The sequence below is a fragment of the Centruroides vittatus genome, unplaced genomic scaffold, assembly GCF_030686945.1.
Source record: "Centruroides vittatus isolate TY-2023 unplaced genomic scaffold, ASM3068694v2 contig_19, whole genome shotgun sequence".
Lineage (NCBI taxonomy): Eukaryota > Metazoa > Arthropoda > Arachnida > Scorpiones > Buthidae > Centruroides > Centruroides vittatus.
The window spans coordinates 5,879,049-5,894,221 of NW_027121169.1; the positions used below are offsets into that span (position 1 = coordinate 5,879,049).

General features: G+C 35.3%; 1 protein-coding gene across 1 annotated transcript; it reads left to right on the forward strand.

The window, feature by feature from the left end:
• Positions 1–326: 326 nt before the first annotated feature.
• On the forward strand, positions 327–11,525 carry CDase (neutral ceramidase). The gene is given in 19 exon segments (XM_067264592.1): positions 327–482; positions 1,305–1,448; positions 4,780–4,924; positions 4,927–4,955; positions 5,024–5,151; positions 5,221–5,298; positions 5,502–5,622; positions 5,704–5,826; positions 6,425–6,511; positions 6,584–6,688; positions 6,761–6,842; positions 6,908–7,020; positions 8,388–8,482; positions 8,567–8,606; positions 8,694–8,792; positions 8,869–9,108; positions 9,498–9,551; positions 9,621–9,709; positions 11,165–11,525. Coding segments are annotated over 19 exon segments (2,085 nt in total). The 5' UTR covers positions 327–356; the 3' UTR covers positions 11,352–11,525.
• The last annotated feature ends 3,648 nt before the right edge of the window (positions 11,526–15,173 follow it).

The window sequence follows — 15,173 nt, forward strand, 5'->3', positions numbered from 1 at the left end:
CGAAACGTTTTTTGGGTCATGAGGTTGACCGTGAACTTCCGCGTTTTGGGGGTTAAATAAGACATTTTAACGAAGTTATTCAAAATTCACGTGTTTTAATACAAGAAAATCATTCCTTTGTTTTATATAACAATAAGGAAAAGTTCGCTAAATTGTTAAAATTAGAAAACGCTGATAAATATTAATTTTGAATGATGAAATTTTGAAAGATTAAGTGTCGATGCGATTGGTTGGTTGCTTGTTCGTACGTTAGAAGATCCACCAATCACACTTGGTCATATGAGTAATAGTGTGTTATATTTTTGTGTTATACTCTGCGATTTGGAGTGTGAAGTTTAGTGTTGGAAAGCCAAGTCATGTATGGCTGGTGTTTTACGTTTCTTCTGTTCTTTGTGTCTTCTATATCATGTATAGAAGATGACGTTTATAATATTGGTGTTGGTATCAGCGATATTACTGGCCCTGCTTCTGGTGTAGCCATGGTAATGTATTCTTTTAAATTATTTAATGTTTACTTTAATAATAAAATTTTTAAACAATTGTTCCTCATTTAACATCTTGTGTTGTGTTTCTTGAGGATCTTGTATATTCTTCTATTAATTGAACACAAGAAACACAAGATTAAAACACTTGAAGTTTGTGTTTTTGTTGATTATAGGACAAATACAGGAACATATCCTACAGATAGGGAAGAAACGTTAAATATAAGTTAAAAATTAAGTTTTTTTCCACGTTGAAACGTATAAAAAAGCGAAATGCAATACAAAAATAAACACTAATTTATCATGCACTAAACACTAATTCTTTCCTTCTTTAACGGAAAAGAAATAGTATTATAATTTTAGCATTAAAAAAACAGCTTGCATCGTAGAAAAGTCAAAAAAAAAATTTAAAAATTACTATAAATGAAGTGAGTTTATTGCGGTAACAATGGAAGGTACTTCAGCAATATGGATTAAAATTAATTTCAATAAAGTTTTAATTGTTTTACACCATGGTAAAACGCATTTTTAAATCGCTTGCTTTCAATTTAAGTGGTTTGCAAGCAAAAAAGGGCATAAATTCCTAAACTTCCGTTTCTGGAATCACTAAAAATCTCTTTAAATATTTTGTGAAGGCCAATAAAAATTTATGGCTATTTAGTAAATTTTTTTCGGCCATTAAACTTGTAGATTCACGCTCCTAGGCGTTATGAATATTCAAAAAATGCGACTAATTCTTTCACAAGGAAGCAAATACTAAAATTAAGCTTGTTACAAATTGATTTGAAATTTAATTTTTGATTTGATTTTATTTTTTTCAAGATGGGTTACGTTAAAATAAGTCAAGTAACTTCGGGTATTCACTTCAGACTCTACAGTCGTGCCTTCATTATCGATGATAACTCTACACGCATTGTTTTCGTGTCCATTGATTCTTGCATGGTATCTCAATCGGTGAAAACTGAGGTGAGACAAACTTATGGTTCTTCTTTTATTGCCGTAGACGATAAGATTTTATTATTATAATAGTAATAAAGAATGAAATGCTCGGATGATGTAACGCATTTGAAAACACGAGATGAATCATTGTTCGATTTTAGAAAAGACTATACCGGATATAACGCGCCATTGATTCCACTAGATTTCGGCTTTATTACGGTCTACAATGTTATCGATTCGTGTCGATAAATCTAATTTATGTTACGTCACAAGACACGCCGGTTGATGATCTTGCCCTCTAAACCTTTTTAAGAGTTGATTTATTGTCGCAAAAGAGGTTGCAAATTCGGGATGCGTGTGATTTTTTTTACTTTGCTTCTTAGTTACGATTAACTGATTAGCACAGTAATAAGTGTTATCTAGGTTACTTCTATGGTTTTGTTAGAATACGGCAACGCAGCACGTGGGCCATCTGCCAAGGGGTATGCCTCCCGGTAGGACTTTTTACGGGGAAACTGGCGCTTATTTACATTTTAGACACGTGAAGGGAAGATTCCGCATAGATATCGATGAGGAGTAAACCCGCAACCATCAGTGGTTTTCTAGGCTGGTGTTATCCGCCGTAATCATTTCTAGTGAATTGCCAGTTACTGTCATCTTACACAAAGCAGACAACAGGCCCGTGTGTTAAGTACTTCATAAGGCAAATCTGGTAATTACGTAGTGCACACACAGCTATGCAAATTAGTTAGTTAGAGCGCATTGCAAAGCGTGTTTATGGTTTGCAACAATCGACTGTGTAGTTCATAGTATAAAACTTATTTACTTATTTTTCAAGACGTGTTTTGAACAGGTTTAAAATTGTGTAAATGATAATCTTTCGCTATTTGTGCGATAATAAATTAATTTAACATTATGTAATCACATTTCTCTATAAAAAATATGTCAGCGTTTTGGAAAATATATATAAAATTCATCATTTTATTAAGTTTCAATCCGGTTTTTATACGTTTAGAACTTATACGAAGCTATCTATAGTATCAGATTGCAAGGAACGATATCGAAAATATGTGTAATGACATATAATCAATTATCATGTGACTTTTTTGGTTCGATGACCTGATCTTCTGTACTTTCTACCCTAAGAACAAAAGAATAACAACACAATACTTTTGTTTTCAGCCAAACTCGGACAATTTTCCTCCAAACTGCTTTGGCCATGTAGCGAATTATCCTCACTTTCCTGACTTTTGTTAAAGTTAATAGCGTAATATTGATAATTTCACACGTTAACAGCTGTACGTTACTATATTAATAATCAGCAATGAGGAAAATTGATTATAATTACGGAAAAATCATCGAAAATTTATGCACCTTTGCTGTTTGCTGCTGTTCCAAGAACAATTTTAATTAAACGGAAGCTTTGATAAATACTCTTAATAGAAAACTTATTCTAGAGATATACATGAAGACCTCACGACCTATATTAGTATTTCCTGGTAGCACTACACTATTTATCTGTTTCTATAATCTAAAATATGAAGGGAAGCATGGAGATCTTCCAGTGGAAACGTTAATTTTTTTCCATGGTTAAACGTTTAAAAAATTGATAAAAACCACTTAAATCTGAAGGAAAATGCCCTTACTACTATATGGTGTAGCGTTGCAACTGGGTTTTAAAGAATAATAACAGCCGGAAGATCAAAGTAGGTCAGATTTGATGTTCTGCAGGATGTCCTCCGGCTTCTTCTTTATATTTTTAGATAGACAGAAAAGTTTACACGAATTTATTATTTATCTCTATTTAAAGAATTATCAGTTCTTCTCTTTAACGTAGGATGATTATCTGTCGGATTTCCGCATTCTTCAATTTTCACGACTATTTTTAATGCTTTCGTCTAGGAAGATTGGGCGTAGCGAATATGACAAACTATAAAAATGGCAGTGGAGCTGTAGGGAAATAAAGTTCGTTAAACTTCAGAAACGATTGTTTTTGTATTAATATTTAGTCTGTGCTGTTGCAATAACGTATTCATCGTTTCTGTCTTTAGTTGTGCAGTGTTTAATCTGTTGCCTTATACGCATGTGGGCGCATAAGGTAAATATACTTGTGCTATATAAACATTTTTATATAGTTTAGTTAATCCCATCATATAATAAAAAGACAGACACCTTAAATTAAAAACTATCTATCTCTACAGAAAGGTAGGTATCTCCAGGTTAGGTTAGGACCCCATCAGAAGGGTCTGAACTCGTGTTCAGACCCTTTTGATGGGGTCCTAACCTAACCTGGATCTGGTTGCGGGTTAGCGCCTGACTGGGATTTTCTAGGTCTTCACGTGTCTATCACCTAAATAGGAGCCAGTCTCCCATAAAAGTTATTCCGAGAGGCACCCCTCCTAAGGCAAATAGCCATGTGTTACTTTGGACCATATATTTTCAGTGTTCTTGTTTGAATGTCTTCAAATGCCAAGCAGGTCTGCATGATGCAGAAACAATAAACACAGCAGACAAAGTTTGAGAATGCTTCGTTATTGGGCAGGATGGCCGTTTTGCCTATTTGCACACTATGTGGGACATTCTCACCTGAGTTGTTGGGGCAGTGGATATGTCAGGGTGCACACAGTAGCCAGAAATTGAATGTCCCAAAGAGGTCACTAGCAGAAATGATTGTCTAATCGTGTACATATACAAACAGTTGCAGCAGCATCTTTGTCCGCATCCAAAGACAGGTGAAAAGCCTTACTACAGAATCTATACCTTTGGGAGGCGACTATCAGAGACAAATTTGCATGCAAGGCGACTGCTACGTGTTCTATTATTAGCATTCCAACACTGTCAGCTTCATTTGTAGTAGGCCGACATTTGTAGTGCATGACAGAGAAGAACAGACTGCTATGGGCTGGCAGCATATTACATTTAGCAATGAATCTTGGTTTTGTTTAGAAACAGGAAACCACTGTGCTAGAGTGTTTCAATCCCCCAATTCCACCTTTATTGTTGAGTGGTATACTGCCCCCATAGCTGTCCTGGTCTAGTGAGCCATCTCGTATGACAATCTGTTACTTCTAGTAATGGTGCAAGGGACAATTACAGCATAGCAGTACATTTAGGAAATCCACTGTTGCCTTTTATGGCAGGGCTGCAGACAGCCATTTTCAAGCAAGACAGCTAGGATTTCTCAGGTCCATCACATCGCTAAACCTCCTTGGCCTGCCTGATGTCCAGATCTGTCACCTGTCAAGCATTTGTGGACCAGATTGTACAAATACAATATAATAAGCTATACGCAGAACTGTTATTGGCATGTTAAATTAATTATGTAGACCATATTTTCTACTTTTACACAATTTTCTAGGTAATTAAAAAATTACAAGAAGTTTATGGTGACATATACACAGAGAGTAATGTATGCATAAGTAGTAGCCACACACATTCTGCACCTGGAGGATACCTGCAATACTTTCTCTATGTAATCCCTTCCGGTGGTTTCATAAGAGAAACATTGATGCCCAAGTTTCGGGGATATTCAAGGTAATAAAAGTTCAGAAACCTCTTAAATTAATTAATAATCATCTCATTTAAAATATATTTCCATGTAGAGCATAGTTAAAGCTCACGAGAATATGCAACCTGGACGAATCTTCTGGAACCAAGGAGAACTGTATAACATCAGTGTTAACAGAAGTCCCAGTGCATATCTAAGAAATCCACCAGAAGAAAGGGAAAGGTAATTAAAATAATATATTTTAATTCCATATATTAATAAAAATTTATGCAAATTGGCCTTTTATTTCAGGTATCCATATGATGTGGACAAAACTATGACTCTGATTAAATTTGTAGATCTTCAAGATAAACCAATTGGAATGATTAAGCAAGTGAAAAATTTTAATTAAAAATTACATAAGTAGGCCATCTTTAAAAACCAAATTCTTCAAATATTATTATTATTTAATTAAAATCCATTTTAAAATGTAATCATTTAGTTTACAACTTAATGAGCAAGTGATTTACTAAGAATGAACTATTTTTATAAATATAAACATTCTAAAATCTTTCAAAATTAAACATTTACAGTTGGTTTGCTGTACATGCTACCAGTATGAATAATACCAATCGTCTAATTAGCGGAGATAATAAAGGTTATGCTTCGTTAAGATTTGAACAAGTTATGAACGGTAAAGTTTTACCTGGAAAGGTAATTGTTTTTTATTAAAGTTTCTCACCTGTTAAATTGCAATTTTAAATTTAAATTCCTGTGTTTTTTTAAATTGTTTAGGGCCCTTTCGTCGCTGCTTTTGCTCAAGCTAATGAAGGAGATTCGTCACCAAATATTATTGGACCCAGATGTAGCTTGAGTGGGAAAGTTTGCGATTTTGAAACTAGTTCCTGTAGCAAAAAGGTAATTAGTTTATGAATAAAGAATATCAATAATATATATTATATTATAACTTTTTGAGGTATGTAGTCTGGACCTTATTGGTATTAACTTTCTCCAACTTGCAAATCTTTTTGGGATTGCCTAGGTCTAAATAATCTCCTTCAGAGCCCTCTTGAATTCACAATAGGGAAGCTGGGTGATGATGTATGGGGATTGAGAACTAACAATAAAAATATAGGTAATTGAAAGTTAGGGAGGAGCAAGCTGAAACTTTTAATACTCTAGGTTCTTATGGTTTAATAATGCATCAATTATTGACAGGAGTGAAGGGTAGAAAATGTGATCTTATATGTTCATTACAGTCTGCTTGCCTTGAATGGTTTGACTCAGAATTGGACCTCCTCATTTAGTAAATAGGAGGATGGTTATTACATGTCAAACAATAAAATTCTGATTATAAAATAGAAATTTTAGGCATTTGTAACCTCTTTTCATGTTGTTTAATATATTTCTGAATTTTGCATTACTTACAAATTACTTAACTGAGTTAAGTAAATACTCTCTATACATTAAATATTACTGTTTAAATTAAAATCATTACTAAAAATTTATTTTTCAGGAAGGTATCTGCATCTCTACAGGCCCTGGTAAAGATATGTTTGAAAGTACAAAAATTATTGGGGAAAGACAGTATGAGAAAGCATTGGTAATTTAGCATTTAAGTAATGAATTTTAAAATTATAATATCTTAATTAATAAGCCCGTTAATTGTTTTTAGGAACTCTTCCTAACTGCTATGAATAAACTTACAGGCCCAATTCAATATGTTCATCAAAATATTGATATGAGTAATGTTGAAGTAACTGTCAATGATACTTACAATGTAGGTGAATTTTATGCGTGATTTTTAATTTAACGTTTGTAATTTATAAGAGAATGTGTCACGTAAATTTAGGTTAAAACTTGTAAACCAGCTTTGGGATACAGTTTTGCAGCAGGAACCACAGATTCTATAGGCGACTCAAATTTCCGCCAAGGTTAGTGCCATAAATTATTATTTTAGTCCATTGATTTCTTTTATAACATAATAAAACCATTTCAGGAGCAAGATCATCTAACATATATGGGAATGTAATCAGGGATCTCATCAAGAAACCAAGTGAAACTTTAAAAAACTGTCATATACCTAAACCCATACTGCTTGCCACCGGTGAAGTATGCTTTTTTGTAGCAATTCTCTCACTATTTTCTGTCTTCCTGCTTTTAATTGATAAAAAAATATTAAGTTTATTTTTGTATAAGTTAAATCAGAGAGGGGAGAGAGATCCCACACATTCAATTCCCTTAAGCTAAACTATTAATTTTTATCTTGTTTTTTTTTAATGACTGATCCCATTTATAGTTATTTAATAGATATCTATTTATGAAAAAAGAAATAAGAGGAAAGTTTGGCAAGAAATTAGGTCGAGTATTGTATTTTTATCGAGATATCTTTCCAAAAATGAGTTACAATTTCAAACTTGAACTTCCTTCCTTTCCAACTTTTTAATTGAGATCAATGATTAAGTGATTCCTGTCAAACAAGGAAAAAGTTAAGTATAGGTTATCCCTTTTAGTTACACACACACACACAAAAAAGTACTTGCTTGTCAATATTTTTAAAAATTTATTACACTTATATGTAGCTTAAGTAATGAGTTACACCAATTGCTTCACATGAGTTACACTAGCTTTTTATATGCACAGATATAAAAGAGATTAGAGGAGAGATATATGAGTGTTAGAAAAGGAATATTTAATTAAATTTGGTTTTTTTAAAGACTAGAATTTGAAATTATTGTTGAATTTTTGGGAAAAAAATTAGGTCATTATTCAAGTAACAATGTTCTGCATCAAAAAATCCTCTCTTTTCTCCTTTTAACAATGATATCTTTGTTGCAGAACATGAGTTTGAAAAGCTACTAGACTTCCTAGATGCAGTGATACAGTTCATATAACCTCATTATTCATAAATTCGAAATATTGAGTGTATATATTTAAAGTGTGTTTTATTCTAGTGAATAATCTTGTTGTGGTGAACAAATCTGAAAAGTTTCTGTTAAATTTTATGTATTTTAATCCCATAATTTTTATAGTTAATTAAATATTAGAACTGGGTGAGTATCATACACATAATTAGTCCTCAACAACACTTAAATTTGACATAGAGTGATGTAGAGTTTGTTCTATTGGGAGTAGATGGCTGTAGGATACACAAACAGCCTATCCTACAGCTAATTAGCTTCTGTAAATGAAGAGGATTAGAATGGTGATAATAAAGGTCCTAGTTAATGTAGAGGATTATGTAGGAGCTTTATTGCCGCTAAGATGTTTTTTATAGACGAAGAACTTTTTTATAACAAAATCTGATAATAGATGGCGCCAAACGTAATTTTAGTTTTTTTTGCTTAATAATATAAAAGTTTTTTAAAATAAAGACTCATAACAACTGGGAAAGTTACGCAACTGGTTGCTAATTTTTTCCTCTTCTCATTCATACTTTAATTAATTAATTTTTGTAGTTCTGATGATAAAATTTTCAGATGGTCTTCCCCTACAAATGGCATCCGACTGTACTCCCGACACAAATTTTAAAAGTGGGGCAATTGGCAATTATTGCAGTACCTGCCGAATTTACGTAAGTAAATTCTTTAATAAAAACAATTTTTCAATTTTAAAATAATTAATTACCTAAAACAGAAATGTAATTTGGTAAAAACAGTACAATGGCTGGGAGAAGACTTAGAGAAGCAGTGAAAGAAGTAAGAGAAATTAGTTTGAATGTTAACAAATATATTTTTAATTTTTAAAAGTTTAATTTAAATATTAATGTTTAAACAATTATTTAGGTTATCAATGAGACGGAAGAAGACAATAAAACAATAGCTGTTATTGCAGGTCTCAGTAATGCTTATTCGTCTTATGTAACTACATATGAGGAATATCAGGTTTGTTTAGTGGCATAAAAATAGTGTTCATGGAGTGAAAATATTATAAAATATACGCTTCAACATTTTTAAACAGGTTCAGAGATACGAGGGAGCATCGACTCTGTATGGACCTTACACTTTAGATGCTTATATTCAGCAGTATAAAATGTTAGCTAACAATATGATGCTAAGAAATGATTTATCCGAAGGTCCAGAAACACCTAATCTTCTTAGCAAACAGTTCAGTTTCAATCGTAGAATGTTGTTCAACATTGCACCGTTTGGCAAGAAATTTGGAGATGTTCTAGAAGACGTTAAAGAAAATTATACTGTGGTAAGTGGTGCAAAATTTGGCAAAAGAATGGCAACAAGTCTCATATACTCACAAGTTAAGTACGTTCCCCTCCATTCTCTGCATAAATTTAATTTTCACTTATGTCTTTATCTTGAGAGGTGGATTACTAAGATGAGCTCTTTTTGTATACCCATCAAGTGGTGATGGATGAAAATTTTATCCTCTGTTTCCAGAAAGGAGGTGATTTAAATTGTTTGAGTTTTCTTAGTTCTATCTTAAAACAGTAGAACTTGTCTTTCACAGTGCCTAAAGCAATACCAGTGCCCATTATACTACCAGAAAAATTTAAAAGGAGACACAAGGTCATCCGGAGAGACTTTGTAGACACTCATAAAGACATTTAATTAATTAATGCTAAATTTTTACAGGGTTCGACGGTGAAAGTCACCTTCGTTAGTGGTCACCCTATTAATAACATGAAGGTAATGTAAGATTTTATATTTTAATTGTTTAATTTAGGATCCAATAATAATTGCGAATCATTCTTTTAGTTGGACGACACATTTTTGACTGTGGAAAAATGGAATAATGATACTTCAGAATGGGAAGTAGTGGCAACTGATGCTAATTGGGAAACGAAGTATGTCTTTAATTAATATTTACTTGTCTAATTCAAAACACGATATTGATTTTATATTATCAATAATTACACTTTGAAGATAAGGATCGTTTTGTAACACAAAATTCTGAGAAATTATACATTTAATCAGTGGATCTTATTCTGGGGGACAATGAAGTTTACACTAATAACATATTTTATTTTTCCTTAAATGAAGAAAAAAATTGAATTTTGCTCTCATTCCCATTATCAAATTCATCATCTGATCCCGTACCAATGTTTATGAATTAATTAATAATAATTTATTGCGTACTATGCAAATATACTACATATAATATGGAACATCCTGAAGTGTGTTACCTAATGTAACGTATGTTGAGAGATGAGAAAAAAGCAAATGGTTAAATTTTCAGCAGGTATAACTTAGCAGATTAAATTTAGTCTTTTTTAAGATTTGTTATTATTTTAATTTAATGAAGTTTGTTTTGCCAAACTATGCCACACAACAGAGGAGTTTTTCTGTATAACCATCCCTTTAAGTTTGAAAGAGGATGGATCCTCTTTGAATGTCACAATGTCAAAATTTAAGTAGTGTCAATCAGTAAGATTTACTAATATAAGCTGCATCTATCTTGACAGTAATGTTGGGCAAGTCAAGTTTGGATTTACACAGGAGAATGGGAAAGTGCAGATTATTTTTCTTATATATATATATATATATATATATATATATATATATATATGTGTGTGTGTGTGTGTGTGTGTGTGTGTGTGTGGTAGATGCATTCTAAACTCTTGGATTAGGAGAGTCATCTCCTGCGACTCTCCAAATTGTCTTATTAAATGCATTATTTTAGCAAGAGAGTGCCTGCACTCATTAGTCATCCTCATTCCAGATCAGTAGATACATAAATGGTGCATAACTTGAAGACACGTGCCATCAGCTCTCAACTGAATACTTTAAATTGCAAGCTTAGGATGAGATACTTGGAATAACATCCCTCGAGAGAATCAGTCTACATCACAAATGAGGAGTGGCACGCTCGATTATAACACGTGTACGTTGCGCGATATCCACCCCCCTGGATAATTATTAGCATAAATCTGTTTCAGAATTCAAAATTTCAGCCTAAATGAAGCATTTTTTTAGCTGTTCCACTTTCAATTTCCGCTAGTGCGTTGTGTACAGGATGTAATAAATTAAAATTTAAACGTGTATAACGATATCAAACGTCATTAATTAATGATCTACATCGTAACTGGATACCATTGATTTATATTATCTTAGAAAGATATTTCACAGAATTAGTCCCCGCTTTTACGATCTAATTGGTCCTCGAGAGACCTTCGTAATTCGGATTTCTCATAGATTCAATGCTTTATCAGGAAATGTGTTCGAATGGGCAGTCGTAAAAGCGGGGATCTCCGAAGATCATTAACATATTCATTGTCATTTTATTTATTTTTATTTTGAAGGTTCTATTGGAAAAACTCGAATATATGGCTTGGAAGTTTAGGCAAAGCGGAAATATTATGGGACATACCGGAAAATACCGAACCAGGAAAATACAGGATACGCCATTTTGGAACTAGTAGAAATGTGTTACAAAGGATAAATTCCTTTGAGGGAACTTCCAGTCCATTTTTGCTTATTAATGATTAAAAAATGATAGTGGGGAAAGAGGAGAACCGGGTAGCACTAGAAATGTCTTGTTAAAAATATTTTAATTGATTTATCATTTTATGTGTTTTAATATTGTATATAAATGGACGGTAAAATTGTATATAGCAAATTAATATTTATTATTCGGGAATCATTAAAGTTTTATTTAATGCATTCATTTGTTTTTTCTTTTATAAGTTGTAATAATATACATTTAAGCAGTCTTTCTTCGAAATTTATAAATAAAAACAGAGTTAAATATGAACACCAGTTATGTAGTTGAAAGCAATAAAGGGCCTGCTCTGAGAGGGTCCAGATCGAGTCCAGGTGGAATGCACTGGATATATGAGGCCCTATCCACCACTGTAAGTCTGGATGAGTACTTGTGTTGTAGGTAGTACGATATTGACAACACCCAAGCAGCAATACACTGCAACCACACCAACTAGATTTAATGTCTAGCATATAGAATGAGGATTGCATTTTTATTTTATCTACATCCACGCATCACGTGGCGACACGCGTAATTTCATTATCCCAATTTTTAAGACTTAAAATACGGCAAAATAAGCAGATATTGAAACGCAAAAACACCTGAAAAAAGACCTAAAAATTTGGGAAGATGAGAATTAACTGAGGTTAATTCAGATTTCCTTTAATCTCATACAGTGTTAATTATCAACTTTCATACATGGCATTGTTTTACTTCGGGATTGCACTGTATTACCATGCGCCCACGTAAATTTTCAAACTCGAAAGATCGACGATTGTCTTCCAGTAGAACTTTGATGAATGATCTTTCAACATCACCATCACACGTCGTCACGGGTGCATATTTGAAATAGCTGATGTAACTGCTTGAGAACTCGGATTAAGACCTATGAAAGCCTTTCATTTATACTCAACATGTCTGTGAAGTAGGGAGTTCAGTCGGACTCAATGAACAATTGATCTTGAGAGAGTCAGCTCCGAAAACACCAGAGGTCCTAAGCTGTAGCTTAGCTTATAGGTAAATCCGGCCCTGTTTCCAGGAGGATTTTCTATGGGAAAGTGGTTTCTATTTAAGCATTAGATACGTGAAGAAAACCCAGACTGCCCAATGGCGGAGTTTGGAGCACCGCTCCTGGATGGCGCTCCGTCCACCATCATCAATCGCATTGAGAAGCCCCTCCACGCCGCATTACGAACGGCGCTGGGCGTGCCAAAGACGACCCCTCTCTTATCACTATACACCGAGACTAGTTATGTGCCGTTACGGCCGAGGCTACGTCTTAGAACACTCTCCCGTGCGGCGGCTCAAATGTCGAGGGGCAGTTTTAGCCCACTACACGACCTCTACCAAAACGCCTCAAGTTTGGACTTTTATCGGTGGCGCCGTCACCAGGAACCTTACGTGTACCGGGTTATATCCCGTTACCGTCGGGAAGGCCAACTGATGTCACTCATCTATCGCCAGCGTCCATCCACACATCAGTCTAGACGACTACCCCACTTCGTCCACCGACCAACCAGTAGTCACGAGCGTCCGTTTCCGGGAGACTGTCGCTGAAAAATGGCCGGGCTGGCTCTGTCTAGGCGCGGATGCATCCAAGTCCAGTACTCATCCATTGGCGTAGTGTTCTCAAACACAAACAAAACAGAGGCCTGGTCTCTGCACAATTACTGCAGCGTCTTCGGGGCAGAAGCCCAGGGTATCCTGCGCGCAATCCACATCAGCGCCCCGCTTGCCAAACCCATCGTAATCTTCTCTGACAGCCGCTCGGTCATCCAGGCTATGGCCAACGTCTCGTTCTCATCACCACCTATCCATCGATCTCGCGGCTATTGTCAGCGCCCACACGGCGCCCATCGTCATCGGTTTGACACCGGGCCATACCAACATTCCGATCAACGAGGCGGCCGACAAAGCGGCCCGCCGCGACCCGTTCTGTGGCTCCATCTGGAAACCCCTCACGCCACGCGACCTCACCCGGGCCTTGCGGGACACCATCATCGGCACCCTGACGGATTCCTGGTCAGCGGCGCTCCGCAACAAAGGCCGGGACCATCTACGCCCGTTCGCCCCCTGGAGGTACAGTTGCGCGTCGTCTCGCCACGCGGAGACGCTCTTGGCCCGGCTCCGGACCGAGACGGCCTCGTTACATGGTTTTCTTTACTCACGGCATCTACACGACTCTCCGGGGTGCCCCTATTGTGGCGCAGTGGAAACTACACTTCATTACTGGCTACACTGCCCCAAATACACTTTAGCCCGCAAGGACCTAGGCAACACGATGACCCTTAACATGTCTCTGGTGCGCACGCTGACACCTATCTACTGGCCGCCGGCCTCCATCACTCCTAGTCAACACGTGGCGGCGCTGGAGCGCTACATTAGCCTCACTAGCCGTTTCGCTTAGCAACTAGCAACGTCGGTCGGAGAAAGAGCCGCAAAGGCTATAATCTCCATATTAAAAGAATAAGAAGAAGAAAACCCAGAAAACTTGGCCAGCACACTGTTCGGGTGCGAACCCGCGATCAACTACCAGTGCTCGGTGGTGTTATTTATTCGGCCATTGATGGGCAGAATTTCAGAAACGTTTCCTTGAATTTTTATAATTTTGTCATCTGAAGTATTCAAGGGGTTGTAATTTAATTCGTGGACAGGAACAAAAACAACATAAATGCCATCTTCGGAATATTTCAGCCATTTTTATTCTAAAACTACTGATTCTTGACCCTGATACATTTACTTGGAATCTAATCCGGAAAAGTCAAAATTTTCAGAAATTTTCCGGATAGGTGGTCACTCTCTCACAATCCGATCGCCCCATTGTATGCCTGGCAGAACCCATAATGGGTTTGCTAAAAAAAAAAAAAAAAAAAAAAGGCTTTATTAGTGCCCACAGGCAGTGGCGTAGTAGGGTGGGTGTCAGCTGTCCGGGGCGGAGGAAAATTTCGCCGCCCCTTATTTAGGTATAAGTAATGAAAAATTCCGTGCTCATTTCAATCGGTCCGAATCGTAGGTGCGACAAAAATATGAAATGAAATGGTTCAAATTTTTACAAGATATTATTATTATTATTTATTGTGAAATTTTGCCGCCCGGGGCGGGCCGCCCCTGCCGCTCCCACTACGCTACGCCACTGTCCACAGAGCAAAAAGAGTTTAAAAAAACCTCTAAATATTCGAATATCGCAAATATACATAATTAATATGAAATTTTAACCATGAAGTGGTACAAAGAAGAAACCATGAGAACAACCTTCTAAATCGTTATGTTTAAATTTACGTAAGATCTTTTTAAATAAATTTTACATATAACCTCCACTGACAGCAACTTTCTAACAACGGCTTCCACTAAACGGCGGCCATTTTCTTAGGCACTTTTCTGAACAATAATGAATACAAAATATCCTTCAAACAACGGCCATATTTTTTAATATTCTCGTAAGTGGTTGTTGTTCAGAGGTTTGGGTGTAATTTTATAAAGAAAATTATATTTTGAAGTTAAGAAATAATGTAAAATTATTCTGAATGAACTCAATAATTAATTTACGATTGCTTTAGTTTATCAGAGTGAGTTTTAAAGAAGAAACTCGTAAAGGTTGAGGGTCAGACTTTCTTCTTTTATACAGACATTGTAGCATTATTATATTTGTATAAGATTTTTTAAATGAAATATTTTGTGTATAAACAGAATTTTCAACTGAAAGTTTACAGTTATCAGTGGAAAGTTTATATTTATTTATTTGTTTTTCCCTAAACACTTATCAGTTGATGTAAGCTGCAAGTGTTTCTGGGAAAACACATTCTGCTGATTAAAGTCTGTGAAAAATATAA